Source organism: Pristiophorus japonicus, chromosome 5 (assembly GCF_044704955.1).
Source record: "Pristiophorus japonicus isolate sPriJap1 chromosome 5, sPriJap1.hap1, whole genome shotgun sequence".
Classification (NCBI taxonomy): domain Eukaryota; kingdom Metazoa; phylum Chordata; class Chondrichthyes; family Pristiophoridae; genus Pristiophorus; species Pristiophorus japonicus.
In genome coordinates, this window is record NC_091981.1 from 59034680 (window position 1) to 59055500 (window position 20821).

The 20821-nt window shown below is 48.4% G+C and overlaps 1 protein-coding gene across 1 annotated transcript in view; it reads right to left on the reverse strand.

Annotated features, from left to right (window-relative positions):
• Window positions 1-16969: 16969 nt before the first annotated feature.
• scgn (secretagogin, EF-hand calcium binding protein) overlaps window positions 16970-20821 on the reverse strand; it is an 82793-nt gene continuing 78941 nt past the window's right edge. Inside the window, exon 11 of the mRNA XM_070879868.1 lies at window positions 16970-17384. Within this exon, the coding sequence (XP_070735969.1) occupies window positions 17256-17384 (129 nt within the window). The 3' untranslated portion in view covers window positions 16970-17255. The remainder of the gene's footprint in view (window positions 17385-20821) is intronic.

Below are 20821 nucleotides of genomic sequence, written 5' to 3' on the forward strand. Positions count from 1 at the left end.
AAGGACAGCAATACACTTGGAACTGTCTCCCTCAGGGCTTCCACAACAGCCCCAGTATTTTCCATCAGTGTATGGTCAACTGTTTAAAGAGCTTCAGCAGACCCCAGCAGCTTGTACAGTATGTGGATGACCTGCTCCTGTTCACCGATGAGGGGGAGCAGCATGGGCCACTGCTGGCTGAACTGCTGGAGCTGCTGAAAGAGGAATTTAAAGTAAACCCCAAGAAGGCACAGATCGGCCTGAAGGAAATAAAATTCCTGGGACTGGCTGTGCGCGCTGGGGAAAGGACCATTGACAAAGCTAGAAGGGAAGCAGTGCAGAAGTTACCAGCCCCCAACACAGTAACAGGAGTAAGATCTTTTCTAGGGCTAACCGGGTACTGCAGAGATTTCATTGAGGATTATGCAACCACAGCAGCCCCTCTGCTCCGACTCCTACACAAGGGAGTGGAGTGGGAATGGGACAAAGGTTGTGAGGCAGCATTTATCCAACTCAAGAAAGACCTGCAGACCGCGCCAGCTCTAGGGGCTATAGATGGGGGTAAAGAGTTTTTCCTGAAGGTAGCAGCCAGTGAGGACAGACTGAGCGCAGTACTGCTCCAAGAGCGGCATGGCCGGCCGAGACCAGTGGTCTACTCCTCCAGGATACTCACGGATGTGGAGAAGGGATACTCCAACTGTGAGCAGCACCTCCTAGCCACTCACTGGGCTGTGAAAAGATCACTGATCTTCACAGGGGGGTCCCATATCACACTCCTTACCCACCATAAGCCCACCCAAATGCTCCTGGATGGGAGAATCAAGGACGGGACAATGAGCAGTGCCCGCATTGCTCGCTGGGCACTGCTCCTCTCCCAAATGGACCTAAGGGTAAAGGGTCTCTGCAAGCTAAGACTCGCAGCCAACATGATTTATTCAGGGACAGCCCACCGGTGTTCCATAGAAGGGGTATGGGAAATCAACATAGGCTTTCGGGCTGGGTTACACCCCACAGCCCAAGAGATCTATGTGGACGGATCAAGCACAGTATCTGTGGGTGAACGACTCACAGGCTGCGGAGTTGATGACCCCGAGGCAGGCATTGCCCTGGCGATTAAACTCCCCAGTACTATGAGCGCCCAGCACACTGAACTGTCTGCACTGGTGTACGTAGTCACATGCCCCGAAGAATTCCCTACCCCATACACGATTTGCTCGGACAGTATGTTCACATGCAATTCGTGTACGGAGTACCTGGCTATCTGGTCCTGCGGCGGATACACATCCGCAGATGGGAGGCCCCTGGCAATTAAGCCCCTACTGGAAAAGATCATGAAAGCCGTAGGGGAGGAAGGGAATATCTACATACATAAGGTGAAGGCACATTCCACCACAGATCCCCGTATCGAGGGAAACCAGCAGGCTGACATGTTGGCCAAGCAAGGTGCCCACACGGGCAAGCTCTGGGATCCGTACAACCGAGGACCCATTGCAGCAGTCAGGGGCAGGATGGAGACGGCAGGAAAGGCAGGGATAGCTTTGCCCCCGGACCTAAAAATGGTTCAGACCTAAGACCCCATCCTGACCACGCTAGATAAAGAGGAAAGGATAGTCGGCCTGTACGGCACCACAGCAATTGCCATTAAAGAAGGCATGTTGTTCAGGGGGGAGCAATGGATGGTACCGCAACAACACCGAGAGAATTCCTCCAGTTGGCCCACGAGGGTCCAGGAGCAGGACACCCCGGACCCAAGACCACTTGGCAATGAGTGGAACAGGCAGGGTGGTGTGCGCAGACCCCTCAGAAAAGAAAGGTGTCTATGGGACATATTAGGAGGGTAGAGGGACCCTGGCAGTCGATCCAAATCGATTACATCGGGCCTCTACCCACTGCCCAGGGAGGTTACAAGTACTGCCTAGTATTGGTGGACATATTCACCAAATGGGTGGAAGCCTTCTCATGCCGAACAGCCACTGCCCTGGGAACAGCTAGGATCCTGGTCAGAGAAGTGTTCTCTCGATGGGGACTACCACAATACGTGGAGTCCGACCAAGGGAGTCACTTCACTGGGCAGGTGATGCACGAGATCCTTAAGGTACTCGGCATCAAAGGAAAATGGCATGTCGCCCAGAACCCACAGTCATCTGGGCCTGTGGAGCGTTTAAACCGCACTATCAAAGAAAGGCTGCACAAAGAGACAGGGGATTCACCCAAAGGGTGGGTAGAGGTCCTACCACTAGTCCTCATGGGGATCCGGGCCAGCCAGTCAAAGAGCACGGGGTACTCCCCATACGAGCTCATGACCAGCAGAGCCATGCGAACCCCCACCCATGTGTTAGCCCCGGTACTCACGGAAGGTCAGCTTAGGGAAGCGAACCGGGACAGCTTTGTCAGGAATCTGTTTGAACACCTTAAACAGATTCACTGGCAGGCTGCTAACAACATGGGAAAACAGCATCGGAGCAACTGACTGCTGCTAGAACCCCGCAAGCACCACGAGTGGGAGATAGGGGACCAGGTTATGGTGAGAAACTACGCTAGAGTAGGGGTCTTTGAGGCACTGTAAATGGGACCGTACCACATTGTCGACAAGGCAAGCCCCATGGTCTATGCCATAAAATTGTCCCGCCGAACAAAGTGGTTCCACATAAATCAGTGCAAACTTTTCAACCCAGGGGCAGCATCTAAACGTAAGGGACAGCCAAAAAATGTAAACCGTACTAAAGACAGGGACCCCCAGCCAGCAGCCCCCGACCGTGGAAATCCCACAGGGAACGTGGCAGACCCACGGACTGCACCTAGAGGGGCGGTGGACTGTGTTACTGGAGGAGTTGTCCCCTCAATCATTTGGGACTCGGACGCACCCCCAACAGCCGGAGCCCTAAGAAGGACTCCCCGCACACCACGGCCAAAGACACCGTGGTCACCAGCGCTCCAATTTCAATGGTTCAGCCCCGGGAAAGGGACCAGCCGCAAAAGGGTACCTAAGGTCAGAGATCAGCCTGCGAGCAGGGACATCCAGCCGGTAGCCTCGGTTAAGAAAGCAAATGGCATGTTGGCCTTCATAGCGAGGGGATTTGAGTACAGGGGCAGGGAGGTGTTACTACAGTTGTATAGGGCCTTGGTGAGGCCACACCTGGAGTATTGTGTACAGCTTTGGTCTCCTAACTTGAGGAAGGACATTCTTGCTATTGAGGGAGTGCAGCGAAGGTTCACCAGACTGATTCCCGGGATGGCGGGACTGACATATCAAGAAAGACTGAATCAACTGGGCTTGTATTCACTGGAGTTCAGAAGAATGAGAGGGGGATCTCATAGAAACGTTTAAAATTCTGACAGGTTTGGACAGGTTAGATGCAGGAAGAATGTTCCCAATGTTGGGGAAGTCCAGAACCAGGGGTCACAGTCTAAGGATAAGGGGTAAGCCATTTAGGACCGAGATGAGGAGAAACTTCTTCACCCAGAGAGTGGTGAACCTGTGGAATTCTCTACCACAGAAAGTTGTTGAGGCCAATTCACTAAATATATTCAAAAAGGAGTTAGATGTAATCCTTACTACTAGGGGGATCAAGGGGTATGGTGAGAAAGCAGGAAGGGGGTACTGAAGTTGCATGTTCGGCTATGAACTCATTGAATGGCGGTGCAGGCTCGAAGGGCCGAATGGCCTGCTCCTGCACCTATTTTCTATGTTTCTATGAAACAAGGGATCCCCAGAAGAGATAGCAGTGGAACAGCCACCAAGTGAGAGTCCCTAGCCCGTAGCCCTCAACCAGGCAGAACCCCCAGGGGAAGAAACTAACCAGGTAGCCACCCCCAAAGGAGCGGTGTGCTGCAGCACCGGAGGGGATGTTCCCCTGATAGTGTGGGACTCAAATCCACTTCCGGTCAGGACACTCCAGGTCCGGCGGTGCAGACCGACCTATTACCGACCTCGCTGGACACCCAGCGGGAGAAGAAGAAAGAAAGAAGGCAGGAATTAACCTGGCCACCCGGAGACTGGTGGCAGATGTACATATATAGTACGATATGAATTTAAGTATGTCTAGTAATTTAGAGTAGTGTAAGCTTGTCTGTGTAATGATAAGTAATATATGTAGTAGTTACTGGGGTAAGGAAAATAATCTACCTGTGCAGTGGTTAAAAGAGGCACAGGCCGGGTAATACCCGGGAGTAAGAAGAATCTACTGGTATGGCTATTAAAGAAGCACCGGCAACTTAACAAGCAAAACGACTAGGAACTGAATAAGACAGCCAGTCAATTAAAGACTATTCTATGTCTGGAAGGGAAGAGAGCCCAATTTGGAACTCGGTCACCTTTGTCAAGCCAGAGCGTTTTCTCAGGGCCAAACAATCTGTTTTATGTGCCCCTACAGGAAAAAGAACAGTATGGAAAGGGTCCTGTTCCTGCTCGCCCTGATAATGATGAGCAGCGGCGACCGAGGGGACGTGGAAGAATCCCTCATTTACGGGTGTTCAGGAGGAAGAGCACCGATCGTAACCGTCGGGGGTGGCACCCCAGGCGTGGAAGAACTTGCCGTTTACGCCCACGAGGGAAGATGGCCAGGGTGGCTGGGATCTAATTCTACCCGCTACTCCAACCAGGAAGGTTTTACCTACAGGGAGGCCTCACTTCCATGCCCCCGGATGCGGATCATCGCTGCCCAAGTCAGTGTTACAGAGGGAAAACGTGTATGTTTGACTTGCAAAGGGAACATTCCCCTGGGAAGATGGTGGTGGCTCAGAAAACTCAGCAAGGATGCATGGGACCAAGAATTGGACTGGGGGAGACTCGGTAATGATATGTACCGCACCATCACGGGGACACGGGGAGGAGTAAAAGTGTGTTGGTACAAATGGTGGGAATCCGAACAAGGAATTTATGTTTGCATGTGAGGATCAGAGAGTATTTGTCCCGCAGGCATATCAATCGCCTTCGCCAGGCAATGGCAAGATGAGGGGGAAGGGATGGGGTGGGATTCTAGCCTACACGGGTGCGTGGTCCCACACTCCCCACTCCCAATTAACGCCACCGAACTAAGAGCACACATTAAGAAACCCCTGTCCACAACCCCGCCAATACGCACAGTAATAGAAAGGTGTCCTACCACCACCAAGGGACCTGGAAATGGATTAGTATTGGTACCGACCGAAAAGGTGTTATATCAGGGGGTATATTATGCAGTAGCTTCAATAATTTTAAACCTTACCGAGGTATACCTACCTGCATGGTGTCCGAAGGAAACAGAGCTGCTATACCAGGCCCTACTTAGAGACATGTTTAAGAAATTTTATGAGTTAGACTTTGGAAATGGAGACAAAGCAGACCTATACACCCTAAACGCTAGGGACACCATGGGCTCAGGGAGACCTAGAAGGGGAATCATAAACGACATTTTCACTACCTACAATATAGCCTCCTCTGTAATAAATAGCCTAGATGACATCGAACTGCAAGCATAGATAAACAGTTTAAAGACCCAATTGAGAAAAATCCTGAAACAGGAGAATACAGTAGTAGGATCAGAATTACACGAGGACAAGGCTATGACTGTCCATTTAAAAGAAATAGTGGCTGAGCTGGAAAAACATGCACAGACAGTGAATGTACTCATACGGGAGGGTAGAAATGCTTCGGACCAGGCTGCACAGAACGAGGTGTGCGTACTGTATGGGGCATGGTTGTTGGACGAAGGCCGCAACAACCTGGAGGATTTAAAACAAGGTGTAGTCCCCTCTTGGATCAGGAACAAGCACCTCGCAGCTCTCCACCCGTACAGTAATTCATTAAGCCTATGCCAGCTCCGCCTAGCCTCTGAAGCCTACCCTGTCCCAGTAGAATGTGGGAAATCTAACCACACTATTATGAGAAACATACTAAGGATGCCGGTGATAGGTGGAACAGCCTGACCCGCACCGGTATACTGGGTGGAGAACATTGGAGTTATTCAGGGAGGTGCACACATTAGTTTCGCAGCGGTCCCACCCTATGTCATAAAGTGGGGGCACCCTGTAACGGGTACTGACCTCTCCGGGTGCTGGAGCCGGGGTGCACACGTAATACTGTGTCCCCAGTACTTGAGTGCCCATTCAAAGTCACAGTGTGGGTTTAAAGCTGCTGGTGCACAGCCCATTAACTGCACCATGGAGGTAATGGCACAAGACCACGTCCCTCCACAGGTAGTGTACATAGGGGGTGGGACATATTGTGTCACCACCAGTGCACCCCACTACCAGCATGGACACTTCTGGCGTCCGGTAAGTGATAAAAGCAGTTTTTGCTTCAAACCTGAGGCATCAGTTCAAGTGGCCCAGGGACGGATTTTCCCCATTCCTGAACCCTCCACTGTCAACCTCACTGTGAAGGAAAACATTACAAACCTGCAGGATTATGTTGTACATTTTGGCTATGCAATTCCCCCTCTACCCGAACATCTTACCGCTCTGCTAAAAGCTGTAATTATCTCACAAAAACACTTCTACACTCTAGAACAGAAAACAATTGAGATAGGGAGAAAGATTCTCGAAATCACCATTCCACCTTGGTGGGATCTTTTCAGAAATATAGAAGTCCCAGTCTGTATCAGAATCGCTTCCCACACTTTAGTTATGTCAACTCGCAATTATTCTTTACTTATGGTGTCTCACTTGTCGAGTGAAACGCAGAGGCCGTCAGGTCAGGCACCAAAGGGTGCTGTATGCTCCTTGGCCAAACTTGGGAATCGTGCAGGGAGGGGTGACACCATACTACCAGGTTTAATTTGTGTTTGATTTTACCTGCTGTAAACCACAACATCGCGAGTGCTGTAAGAGTGTTACTTAAAAATGTTTGACTACGTGCCTTTATTTTACTGAACGTGAAATGTGTTTGACTATGGACCGTTATGTTACTTGAGAATGTGTTTGACTATGTGCTTTTACTTTACTTTACTTAAAGTTGTATTTGACTGTATACCGTTATGTTACTGTGAAAACCGAATAAAAGAGGGACATCATACCCCCTCTGTGCTGTAACTGAACTGTAACTACTGTATTCGCCTGTAAATTGCATTGCATTTCAACGGGGGATGCAGGGTAATGTTTAGCTAGTATAAATGCAGGGAAGGTTGACTCTCGGGAGCAGGAATTTTGCTTACCTTGATTGATACTCAAGAGTGTGGAGTGTCAACAGGGGGGGACTGAAGGAGGTGCAAAATTCACAAGAACCCCCACCCCCCCAGTGTTTGGGCTCATTCGAAAGGAAATTTAATTTGGGATTATCTACCGAAAAGTTTGGAACTATAAAGTGCTTATGGAAGAAACTACGAGCTTTAATAGAATTTTAAAAGACAAATTCAAGACTGTGGGCGGGCCTAAGGAACTAGCAGGAGACAGTCTGATTAAGTGAGGCTACCTGGGTGTGAGGACTAAGTTAACTTGTCTGGAGGAATGAGTATTCAAGAATCCTTCTCCACAAGCGACATTAACATCACAAAATCACCCAGAGATAGCTACCCATCAACATGGGTCTGGAAAACCATTTCAGCATATACATCACAAAGAGACTCAATCCAGCCTGTATGCGAAAACTAAGCACAAAAGAACATTGCAATTACCAAACTAATATTTCCATTAGGAAACAGTTTTCGAACATCAACTCACCCAAAACATACCAACTTTTAACAAGCCTGCCAAAATGTTATAAAGAAGAGCCAAGCCTGCCAAGTTTATACAAAGGATTTTGAACTGATTTGGCGCCAAGATTAGAACCACTGAAATCATATAACTGGCCCCTGTTTCCAACAGAGGTTAGGTTGCTAAGTAGCTACAAGGTTGCTACTACCTCAGGTGACATACTTGGCTATACAACCGAGATCATGCTTGTGTCATCACGACAAGGAGAGAAACCAACGCGACAGTTGTAAACTAACTTCTCCAGCCTCGAAGTCCTGAAGTCCTGAAGTCCTGAAGGAAGGAAGAACATCACCATCGCAGCAGCAACCGACCACAGTCAACGTGATATCAACGGAAAACTACCGCGATCGACCAAACTCGAACAAAACACCAACGGCAAAAATAACAAAGAATCGAAAAGTTTCCACTCTACAATCTAATCCTGACCTACCAACGGGTAAAACATTACCTAAAAGACTGTAGAAACCTATTTCTAACCAAAGAAAACGGGTACTTAGCCCACAGATCCAAAACGTACTTTACCGCATCAGCGGACTCAACCCAACTGAAGATTGCGCAGCTAGAAGTCTTCTCCGACGTTCGGGGTATGGCAAGCAGACCCTACCACATCCAGCAAACCCCGAAACCGTAATCTACTGTTAACTGTCAAAAGGATTGGTAAGCATAGTCCCTGCCTACCCTGGAATCCAACCTAGCTAGAATTAGGTATTGGGAGGTGGGAGGTATAATTTTACTGTAACCCCCTTTGAATGTGTAGTGTATGGCTCTTTATTAGAGTGATTATAAGTTTGACCTTGTACCTTTCCATGTATTGTCCCTTATCAGAACGATTGTAAGTTTGGCCTTGTATTTTCTTACGAGAGTAATAAGCTTGTATTTCCTTGACTGTAATAAAAACACAGTTCTTTTGCATCAAAACCAGTGTTCTTTGCACTTTTGTCACACCCCCCAAATAAATCCAGAGTGTAGAACCCAAGGGAGTGGGAGCGATTCGAACCGCTTAAGTTGGTCAGAAGGGAGCCTGACCTCCTCATAGAGACCACCCCCTTACAATTCTGGTCTATGGAGTTAGGAGCATGTGTGAAACAGGTTCAGCGAAGCTGTACCAGGTTGTGGCCAAAGTCTGTGTGGCATGCATACCATGGATATATATTGAGTGGTTAGTCCTATCTTGGTGATCTTTCTGATGTTTGAAAGATTTTACCTCATTTGCTCTTACCATCTATGGACATGGAATATTGTGTTCATTCATTCTGCCATGTGCAGCCAGGCAACACTCACAATGTTGCTAATGACAGGGTACCCCACAGCTCTGAAGAAAACAACTCTCCTTTGCTGCACCTTTTAGAGCAGCATCTCAAAGCTCTGATGACTTATGCCTTACAATGTGCACTAAGCAGTTTGAAATTTGGCACATAGTCAATGCAGCTCGTCTGCGAGTATGAGCAGCAGCCCGTTAAGAGTTGTTTTTTCACTGGATATCCCACTCACTCCCCCAATCAGTGAGTTCAATGCACCTGGGTTAATCTATGAAGGGGGCTCACAGGATGCATAGTAATGGGCTGACTGTGTAAAATCATGGGAGGTTGGCTCTGCAGGTAAAATATGTGATCACTGCAAGTAATTATCTGCTCCTACTCTCACAGCAAAATGGAGCAATGGTACTGGGGAACAAGGCTGCCCCAGCCCCACAACCAATGTGAAGCCAATCTATTTTCACCATCAATATCCTTTCAAAAGAGTCAAATAGGGTTAAAGAATTACGTCAATTAGCATCTGCTTCAAGCAACCATGATGTCATAGTACGGTTTCACATAAAGGACCAACTCAATGCCAAGAATTACCACTGGAATATATCTCCTTTCTCCTTTGTCAGTGTTCCATCTTTGTACCCCCTGCCCCCGTACCGAATTTTGCAGCCAGAATTATTTCTCCCAGGCACTCTGCAGCTCTCTGGTCTAAACACTGATTTTAGTAACTTCAGACGTTAGCTGTACCTTGCACATCTTTCACAACAAGGGAATGTGGAGTGAATCATCTGGTGTTTGGAGCAATTATTGTTTATCACAACACATTGCTGTCAGGGCCAAAGTTTGTGACCTTGTCGTTCCCTAGACACTGACTCCATCCCTCTCCCCAACTACTGCCTGAGGCTGAACCACATTGATCGCAACCTTGGTGTCATTTTTGACCCTGAAATGACCTTTTGACCACATTTCCGCAGCATAACTAAGACCGCCTATTTCCACCTCTGTAACATCGCCCGTCTCCGCCTTTGCCTCAGCTCATTCACTGCTGAACCATTCATGCATGCCTTTGTTACCTCTAGACTTGATTATTCCAATGCACTCCTGGCTGGCCTCCCATATTCTAAATTAGAAGTGATCCAATACTCGGCTGCCTGTGCCTAACTCACAGCAAGTCCCATTCACCCATCACCCCTGTGCTCGCTGACCTACATTGGCTTCTGGTTAAGCAACACCTCGATTTCAAAATTCTCAAACTTATTTTCAAATCCCTCCATGGCCTCGCCCCTTCCTATCTCTGTAAGCTCCTCCAGTCCCACAATCCCCCAAGATGTCTGCGCTCCTCTAATTCTGCCCTCCTAAGCATCCCTGACTATAATCGTTCAACCATTAGTGGCCGTGCCTTCTGTTGCCTAGGCTCCAAGCTCTGGAACTCCCTGCCTAAACTTCTCCACCTCTCTTTCTTCCTTCAAGACGCTCCTTAAAACATAACTCTTTGATCAAGCTTTTGGTCACCTGTGCTAATTTCTACTTATCTGGCTTGGTGTCAAATTTTTTATCTCATAATAGTCCTGTTAAGCACCTTGGGTTGCTTCACTACGTTAAAGAAGCTATTGTTGTTACTGGGCTGTTTATTACCCTTGCAAGACTGAAGGGGTAGAGTGTCCTCTTTAGCATGAGTGGAAAGTGTTACCTGGAATGTTGTGTAGGCTCTGATAGGTGTGATCTACCTCACCCGATTTTCTGCTATGCACTTTGGCCAGCTATGTTGTACACCCTCAGATTAAAGAGGAAAATCTGCCCCAAAATTTTGGCAGCCTTTAATTTCAGCACAGCACTTGCAGGTCTTCCGTGTCTATATTTTTAATTTCTCTCAAATAATTTGCCTTTTCCTTCAGTGTTTCCCTCAGTGCCTCAGTCATTTACAATAATACATGTACAGTTGAGCGTGCAAAATCCAGAGTTCCAAAATTCGGAATGTTCTGAAATCCAGACATCGCGCTGATCCATGGAGGGGTTGTCCGGAATCCGGAAAATGTTCCAAAATCCGGACATTTTTTTAAACCAATTACCGCTGCAAGTTGGGCCTAGGATGGGGGGGAAAACACCCCCCAAAAAATTCCAAAAAACAAAAATTCACAAAACATTCACAAAACCCTTACCTACTAAATCGCTGAAAAATAATTAAAAAATAAAAACTTTAACTTACCATTTTTTGCAGGTTTTCAATGCAGGTATTTTCCGGCTGTAGACGCTGCCGCCCCTGGACCCACCGACCCTCTGCCGACCCACCGCCATCCCGGACCCTCCGCCACCCCGGACCCTCCACTACCCCGGACCCTCTGCCAACCCTCTGCCGCCTCGGACCCTCCGCCATCTCCCCCCCCCCCCGCACCACCCCAGACCCTCCACCGACCCAGACCCTCCGCCAAGCCTCCGCCTCCCCCCCCCACCCCCTGCTGCCACCCTTGCCTAGGTGTTTCCAGATTCAGGAGGTCAGAAAGACGTTCCCAAATACAGAAATACCCTTACCTTGGCTCGGGCGTTGGAAAGATGTTCCGAAATCCAGAAATACCCAAAATCCCGAGGTTTCCGGATTTCAGACTCTCTACCTGTACTTTGTTTCTTTAATTTCCTCCTACTGCCTGACTGATATAATCTTTTATATTGTCGAACAATCTCTTGCTTTTCTTTTAAGGAGGTTGAAGGCTATTCAACCTAAGAACTCAATTTCTCTGCTTGATGTTTCCCCTCCTCTCTTCTTTCTGATTCTAACAAGATGCTCACCTATCTTTCAGTCTTCAGTCCTAAGGGATGCCCCCCTCTCCTGAAATGATGACCTGTTTTTTCCCTCCACAGGTACTGGCTGATTTGCTGTGTCTTTCCATCATGCTCTCTGTGTAATAAAATGTCGGCGAATGCTTGGCATTTGTTACAGCAAGTGATTGATTTTTTTATTGCTCAAAAACCTGCATTTTCACAGGCTCCACAACTAACAATACAGAAACCGTGGTGCAACAAATACGGCTATACATAGTAAGTATAGAACTCAGGGCAGCTTGTTGTGGGTTGTCATGGCACTTGCCTTAAAGAAAGAACTTGCATTTATATAATGCCTTTCATGACCTCGGGATTGCCCAAAGCATGTTACAGCCAATGAAGTACACCTGAAGTGTAATGTAGCAAACACGGCAGCCAATTTCCACACAGCAATGTCCCACAAACAGCAATGTCCCACAAACAGCAATGAGATAATGACCAGATAATCTATTTTACTGATGTTGTTTGAGAGATAAATGTTGGTATTTTTTACGTACACCCGAGAGGGCAGACAGGGCCTTGGTTTAGAAGCTTCTAATGGTTACAGCATGGAAGAAGGCCATTCGGCCTGTCGAGCCTGTGCCACCTCTTAGCTCATCCCACTCCCCTGCCCGTTCCCCTTAGCCCTGCAAATTATTTTCCTTCAGATACTTATCCAACTCCCCTTTGAAAGATAAGATTGAGTCTGCCTCTACCACCCTTTCAGGCAGTGCATTCCAGATCCCAACCACTTTCTCCGTAAAAAAGTTTTTTCTTATGTCGTCTTTGGTTCTTTTGCCAATCACTTTAAATCTGTGTCCTCTGGTTCTCCACCCCTCTGCCAATGGGAATAGTTTCTCCCGCTCTACTCTGTCCAGACCCCTCATGATTTTGAAGACCTCTATCAAATCTCCTCTCAATCTCCCCTGTTCCAAGGAGAACAACCCCAGCTTCTCCAATCTATCAACGTAACTGAAGTCCCTCATTCCTGGAATCATTCTCGGAAATCTTTTCTGCACTTTCTCAAAGGCTTTCACATCCTTCCTAAAATGTGGTGCCCAGAATTGGACATGGTACTCCAGGTGGGGCCGAACCAGTGTTTTATACAGGTTCCTCATAATTTCCACACTTTTGTACTCTATACCTCTATTTGTGAAGCCCAGGATCTCATAAGCCTTTTTCAACTGCTTTCTCAACCTGCCCTGCCACCTTCAACGATTTGTGCACACATACCCCCGGGTCTCTCTGTTCGTGCATCTCCTTTAGAATTTTCCCATTTCGTTTATATGTCCTCTCCTCATTCTTTCTACCAAAATGTATCACTTCACACTTTTCTGCGTTAAATGCCATCTGCCACGTATCCACCCATTTCACCAGTTTATGTCTTCTTGACATCTATCACTCTCCTCCTCACTGTTCACTATACTTCCAAGTCCGGTGTCATCTGCAAATTTTGAAATTATGCCCTGTACACCCATGTTCAAGTCATTAATATGTATCAAGAAAAGCATTGATCCTAGAACCTATATACTGTATACCTTCATCCAGTCTGAAAAACAACCGTTCACCACTACTCTCTGTTTCTTGTCACTTAGCCAATTTTGTATCCATGCAGCCACTGTCCCTTTTATTCCATGGGCTTCAACTTTGCTGGCAAGTCTAACATCTTATCTGAAAGACAGCACCTCCAACAGTGCAGCACGCCCTCCATTCTGAACTGGGAGTGTCAGCCTAGATTTCGAGTGGGTCTTGAACTAACAACTTCTGACTCAGAGGTGAGAGTGCTACCACTAAGCCATGACTGAAACCCACTACCATCCTCGACATTACCAGACTGGTTACAGTGTCAACAATGCTAAGCTGACACTTCAGTACAGTGCTGAGGAATTGATGTATCATCGGTGGTGCTGCCATTTGAATTAGATGTCAAACTCATCTACCCGTTCAGCAAGATGTAAAAGATCTTATAACAATATTTGAAGAGAGCAGGGAGTTTCCTCTCATGGCCAACATTCTTTCCTCAACCAACACCACCAAAGACAGATTAACTGGTCACTTAGCTCATTCACTCTGTAAGACTCTGCTATGCACAAATTGGCTGATGTGCTTGCTTATGTAAATGACTACACTTCAAAACAAATTAATTTGTTGTGAAGTACTTGGGACAGCCAGAAAATCTGCTAAAATGTTATACAAATACAAGCTCTTTATATTAATTAGTTTCTGGTTCCAGAAGTTCTGGCAACACAGTCGCTCCATGGAATAACTTTTGGATTGAGAAGTAACAATGAAAAGACAACATTTTGATCCTAATCCCTAAGAATAAGGCTTTGAGGGTTTACTTTTTGAAATAAATAATTCTGTTATAGTGGTTTCCGTGCACAGAACTGGTGATGTTTATTGGAACTCCAAAACAAAGTTTATGGGCTAGATTTTACATTTTTGTGCATATTGCCCAAAAATGGACGTTATTTCCAGCGTGGGCGGTAAAAATGGATTTTCAGATCGCCAGCTTCTCACCCATCCTCAAAGCACCTAGTCTCCATTTTTTAAATTGGGCGTTATCGCGAGCGATATGAAACGGGCAGTAGTGTTAAATCTCTGACCTTCTGCCGTAAAGTGTCGCCGTCCTTAGCAACGGCATGGCAACGCTCAATTCCCGCGATTCAGGAGGTCAAAGGTCATCATGACTTGCGCATAAGAGGAGACAGAGAGGGAGCTGAGAGGGACTGAAGGCCTGTGTGGCTGTGGTGTATGCTTGTTTTGCTGTTGTGGGAGGCACGAGGGAGATTCACCAGCAGAAAAAGCCTACTAAGCACCAAGAACATAGTTGGCACTGAGTTTTTGTCCAACAAATAAGATATAACATGGAAGGGATGGTGGAGGCCCTGGAGCTGGTAGCCAGGAACACTGGTGGCAGAGGGCTCCCAGTGGTCCCGGAGTACGGCACTGCACCCCAAGGTGCCGCACCCCCATTGCCAATCACATGAGAGCCAGGAGCAACATCTTGCCTCGGGACCGTCCTCTCCCGTATCTGTCCAAGCAGCGGTTCAGTTCCCCAATGAAGCATCGCCTGAGGAGCTCCTCGGCCAGGCGGCTTGGAGTCAGGAGGGGAAGGGATAGAGGTGGGGAGGAGAAGCGGGGGGGGGGGGGGGTGAGGGGGAAGGGTAGGTTTTTACAGAAATACTGATGATATCAGACAACTGTTTAGTTTAAATGTTTTTTTATTTAACAAAACCTTGTTGCGTATTGGTTCAGATAGCTGCACCGTTTCACGCTGGTGATTCCTTAGCATCAAAGGGTATAGTTACACTTAACTTCAATCAACTTAAACTTTAACTGTCACCAAAATGATGCCCACCATTGATGTATGACTTGCACACCCAGCAGTGTGTCAGCCTTGTAAATAATACCAACATTCTTTCAGGCAAAGCACTCATTGATGTGCTCCTGTAAGGGTCTTGCAGCTATCATGCCACCACGGGCCCTTTCATGCAGTCTATAGTGGTGCGGGGCATAGCTTCAACGTCAGCCTGATTGTGTGGGCCGATGTCAGCGTCCGTCTCCTCATCTTCCTCTTTCTCTCTCTGGTGAGGTGGACTGTCAGACTCATCAAGCAATTCTTGCCCCTTCCTGATAACCAAGTTGTGCAGCGTGGAGCACACCACCACAAATTGAGCTACCTGTTCACGGTGGTATTGGAGCTCGCCTCCTGAGTGGTCCAGGCATCTAAAGCGCTGCTTAAGCACTCCAATGGTTTTCTCCACAATAATGCGAATGGCTCTGTGGCTCTTGTTCTATCGCCTCTTGGCTTCGGTGTCACGCAAGGGGGTCATCAGCCAGGTGCCAAGGCCATATTCTTTGTCACCAAGCATCCAGCATTAACCTTGTGGCTCATTATTAAACAAGCTGGGTGATATTATGGGCGTTGATTTCACCCATTCTGATGATTCCGCCCAAAATAAGTGGGCAGGTGGTATTATTTTTTCCTGGCGTTACGCAAATGGGGAAAGTAACGCCCGGCGATAAGTTTCCAAAAAATGCCCATCAGTTTCCATTTTGTGCCTAAATGGGCGATATATGGGCTTTATACGTCATTTCAGCAGTAAAATGGTTGTTAAGTGGGCGTTAAGCATGCAAAAAAAGTGGAAAATCTAGCCCCATGAGTTTTCTTTCACTGTGAGATTATACATGTATATCTTTTTGGCAAAGATAGCAACCTTTTTTTTTTAAGTATTCACTAGACCTCTTTTCTGCCTTCCTTTTCTTTCAGTTCCTCTGTCCCACTTGGGGGTAAAATGGTGTAGTGGTCCAGTAATCGAGAGAATTAGCTCAAATTCCACTATGGCAGTTTGGGAATTAGGAATTGTTTAAGAAATCTAAAAATAAGTATTAGTGACCATGAAGCTGTCAGATTTTCATAAAACCCAACTGGTTCACTAATGCCCTTTAGGGAAATAAATCAGCTGTCCTTACCCAGTCTGGCCTATATGTGACTCCACTCCCACAATAATGTGCTTGACCCTTAACTGTTCGCAAGCCGCTCAACTAGTTGTGGCAACGAAGGGATAGGCCTTGTCAGTAATGCCTACTTCCCGAGAATGAATGTAAAAAATAAAATCAGCTGAGTGAGCCAGTGTGATTCTCCCTCCCCATCTCCTTATAGGAAACAACTCATCCCCATTTTGCACCTCAACATATTGGTGGTGCCCAAGTCCAGGAGTTGTGTGTGAACATTACTGTGAGTGTGTGTGTATGAAAACATTGTAGATGCAGATCCATAACTCAGCATTTTTTGTTAAAGCACTGTTTAACCACCATAATAGCCCTTCTCTACATGTAGCTTAAGTTAATACTCACTGTACTGTAGCAACTGTTCAGAGTTATGAGTTTCCTGTATCCGTAACTGGCAGCATTTGAACAGATACCATAGGTGTGCTGACTGATTGAATATGACTACAGACAGACTTCTTTGGTAGCTCACCATGTCTTCATTGATTTACAACTGGGTACACATTGCTATTGTAACAGCAGAATTACTTATTTCCTCAGAGGTGCTGTGGGATAACACTTACGCTTTTCATTGTTTCTTAAAATATGTTTAAAATACATTTAGTATTTCACAAAGAACTATTTTTTTTTAAGTGAAGCACCAAGAGTACACACTTTTATTTTTATTCTTTGTCGTACGAGTATCAATACAGCTGAATTCAATAGCAAATGACTATTCTGTCAAAATGCATTATCTATAACGTGAAAATGCATGGGTGAAAATGCATAGCAACATTCCAATTAAAGACTGCTGCAATCGTTCAGTTTACATCAATGTTGAAATGAAAATCCAATGTTCATGCAAATTAAAAAAGCCTCTGACCCATTAACAGTCATTGCATTTCAATACAAGTTTTGAATTGACTGATTGCATAATTAGATCCCCCCCCCTTTATAAACAAGTAGCTTCAAAGAGCCTGGGTAATGCTGCTATTATTAAATGTACGACAGTAAAGGTTGGATTCTGATATGTGTTAACAGTGTAGAATGATCCATTGCACAATTGACTCATTGGTTTATTTTTAGTCCAAGACATAGGGCTAGCTCAGACTTCTGGATTTTTCCATCCTGGTTCACATCACAGTGGCGCAATAGAATTTCGCGGAACTTGTCAAGGTCAACGCCGCTAATATTCGACTGAAGAAAACAAGAAAAATGACGTTACTAAAACAGTAATGGTGCTTTGTTGTGTCGTGTTTTTGCACTCAGCAATATACAATGGGGCCGATGATCAGGTCTTTAACATCCAATTCAGCAGCCAGTGACAACAACTTACAATTATATAGCGCCTCTAACGTAGTAAAATGTCCCAAGACGCTTTACAACATTATCAAACAAAATTTGACACTGAGCTACACAAGAGTACAGTCGGACAGGTGGCCAAATGCTTAGTTAAAGAGGTAGGTTTAAAGGAGCATCTTGAAGGAGGACAGAGATAGAAAGGCGGAGAAGTTTAGGGAGTGAATTCCAGAGCTTAGGGCCTTGGCAGCTGATGTCAAACAAGGGTTTGAGTCTATATCACTTGCCAAGCAGACCTATGCTTACATATTGCATTTCCTTTTCCTTCATTTATGCTGTATGCCTCTATTTATAACTCCCAGGATCCCACATTCTTTATTAACTGCATTGTTAACCCGTCCTGCCACCTTCAAATATTTGTGTACAAACACCCCCTGGTCTCTCTCCTGTTGCATTCTCTTTAAAATTGCACCATTTAGCAAGTATTGCCTCTCCTCATTCTTCCTATCAAAATGCATCACCTCACACTTTTCTGCATTGAATTTCATCTGCCATAAGTCCGTCCATTCCACCAGTCTGTCTATGTTCTTTTCAAATCCAATACTATCTTCCTCACTATTTACTACACTTCCACATCCCTTTACATTTTCCACTACCACTACGTGCTCCCAGTATCTAGAGCTCTCAATAATTATGCCAATGGGTGAGCCAAAAAATGTAATTGTTCAAATTAGCAAAATATCATTCAGCCAGGATTAGCGCCAATTCTTAACTATTTAGAATTGACTCACGCTAAAAATTGGCTTCAAGGATGTTTACTAATCATCTAGTTGTGCGTATGTATATGTGTAGGTACTCATCATAGGCAGTCCCTCGAACAAGGATGACTTGCTTCCACACCAAAAGGGATATGTTTACAGATGTTTTATTGGAGGACCCGGTATTCCAGTCCTGAACTCCAAGGGTGGAAGATGCCTGTGTGTGGATTTTTTTAACGTGTGGTGACCGTTGCACATCAGCCATCATCGTTGACAGAGCTAGGCCTTTATCCAGTGGCAAAGGTAAACCAGGATGGCTGGAGACCTGCTCTGCTGCACGGATCTAGTGTGCGCACATATCGCAGTGTGGGCTGGCCCGTGCTTCCCCTGGACCCTCGGCTCTTCTGGGCCCCGTACCCTCATTTGCCGCACCTCCACCACGATCTCTCACCGTTCCACCGCCACAAAACATTTGCTGCACTTCCGCCACGATCTCGCACCGCACCTCCGCACCAAACATTTGCCGCACCTCTGCCCCGACCTTCCCGTTCCTCCGCTGCGCCTGGGCCCCGCCAATGTTCCTGCTCTAACCGCCGACCTGGGCCTTGATGATGTCACCCAGTTGCCCACCTCGAAGTCATCGCACACTTGGGACGACTCGTGCTGGAAGTTATAGTGGTAAGCCCACGATGTTCCAGGCACACACTCCAGCTCTTTAATCCTCCTGACCTGCGGGGGTGTCTTCTCGCAGGTCGGAGTGGCCCACAAAATTAACTCCTTCAACAAAGAGTTGGATGAAAGTGGCATTACAGATCATTGCCTCGATATTAACCTCCCCACCACAGCACAATCGCAAGCCTCCCCCTCCTCTCTCGCAGCCCCCCTCCCGATCGTGGCCTCTGCCCCCTCCCCCTGCCAATCTCAGCCTCTCCTGCACCACCACCCCCCCACTGATCACGGGCCTCACCTTCCCCCCCTCCCAATCGCAGCCTGTCCCCCCCTCTCCCTCCCGATTACAGCCTCTCCCCCTCCCCCTCCTGATCACAGCCTCTCCCCCTCCCCCTCCAGATTACAGCCTCTGACCCCTCTCCCCCTCCCGCTCCCGATCGCAGCCTCTCCCCCCTCCCCCTCTGGATTACAGCCTCTCCCCCCTCCCCCTCCCGATTACAGCCTCTCCCCCTCCCCTTCCTGATCGCAGCCTCTCCCACTCCCCCTCCCGATTATAGCCTCTCCCCCTCTCCCCTCCCCCTCCCGATCGCAGGCTCTCCCCCTCTCCCCCCGATTGCAGCCTCTCCCCCTCCCCCTCCCAATTACAGCCTCTCCCTCCTCTCCCCTCCTGATCGCAGCCTCTCCCCCTCCCCCTCCCGATTACAGCCTCTCCCCCTCTCCCCCCTCTCCCTCCCGATCGCAGCCTCTCCCCCTCCCCCTCCCGATTACAGCCTCTCCCTCCTCTCCCCTCCTGATCGCAGCCTCTCCCCCTCCCCCTCCCGATTACAGCCTCTCCCTCCTCTCCCCTCCTGATCGCAGCCTCTCCCCCTCCCGATCGCAGGCTCTCCCCCTCTCCCCCCGATTGCAGCCTCTCCCCCTCCCCCTCCCAATTACAGCCTCTCCCTCCTCTCCCCTCCTGATCGCAGCCTCTCCCCCTCCCCCTCCCAATTACAGCCTCTCCCTCCTCTCCCCTCCTGATCGCAGCCTCTCCCACTCCCCCTCCCGATTATAGCCTCTCCCCCTCTCCCCTTCCCCTCCCGATCGCAGGCTCTCCCCCCCCCCTCCCAATTACAGCCTCTCCCCCCTCCCCCTCCCGATTACAGCCTCTTCCCCTCCCCTTCCTGATCGCAGCCTCTCCCACTCCCCCTCCCGATTATAGCCTCTCCCCCTCTCCCCTCCCCCTCCCGATCGCAGCCTCTCCCCCTACCCCTCCCAATTACAGCCTCTCCCCTCTACCCCTCCCCCTCCCAATTACAGCCTCTCCCCTCTACCCCTCCCCCTCCCGATTACAGCCTCTCCCTCCTCTCCCCTCCTGATCGCAGCCTCTCCCCCTCCCCCTCCCGATTACAGCCTCTCCCTCCTCTCCCCTCCTGATCGCAGCCTCTCCCCCTCCCGATTACAGCCTCTCCCCCCTCTCCCCCCCGATTGCAGCCTCTACCCCTCCCCCTCCCAATTACAGCCTCTCCCCCCGATTGCAGCCTCTCCCCCTCCCCCTCCCAATTACAGCCTCTCCCCCTCCCCCTTCCGATTACAGCCTCTCCCCCTCTCCCCCCTCTCCCTCCCGATCGCAGCCTCTCCCCCTCCCCCTCCCGATTACAGCCTCTCCCCCTCCCCCTTCCGATTACAGCCTCTCCCCCTCTCCCCCCTCCCCCTCCTGATCGCAGCCTCTCCCCCTCCCCCTCCCGATTACAGCCTCTCCCCCTCCCCCTCCTGATCGCAGCCTCTCCCCCTCCCCCTTCCGATTACAGCCTCTCCCCCTCTCCCCCCTCTCCCTCCCGATCGCAGCCTCTCCCCCTCCCCCTCCCGATTACAGCCTCTCCCTCCTCTCCCCTCCTGATCGCTGCCTCTCCCCCTCCCCCTCCCGATTAC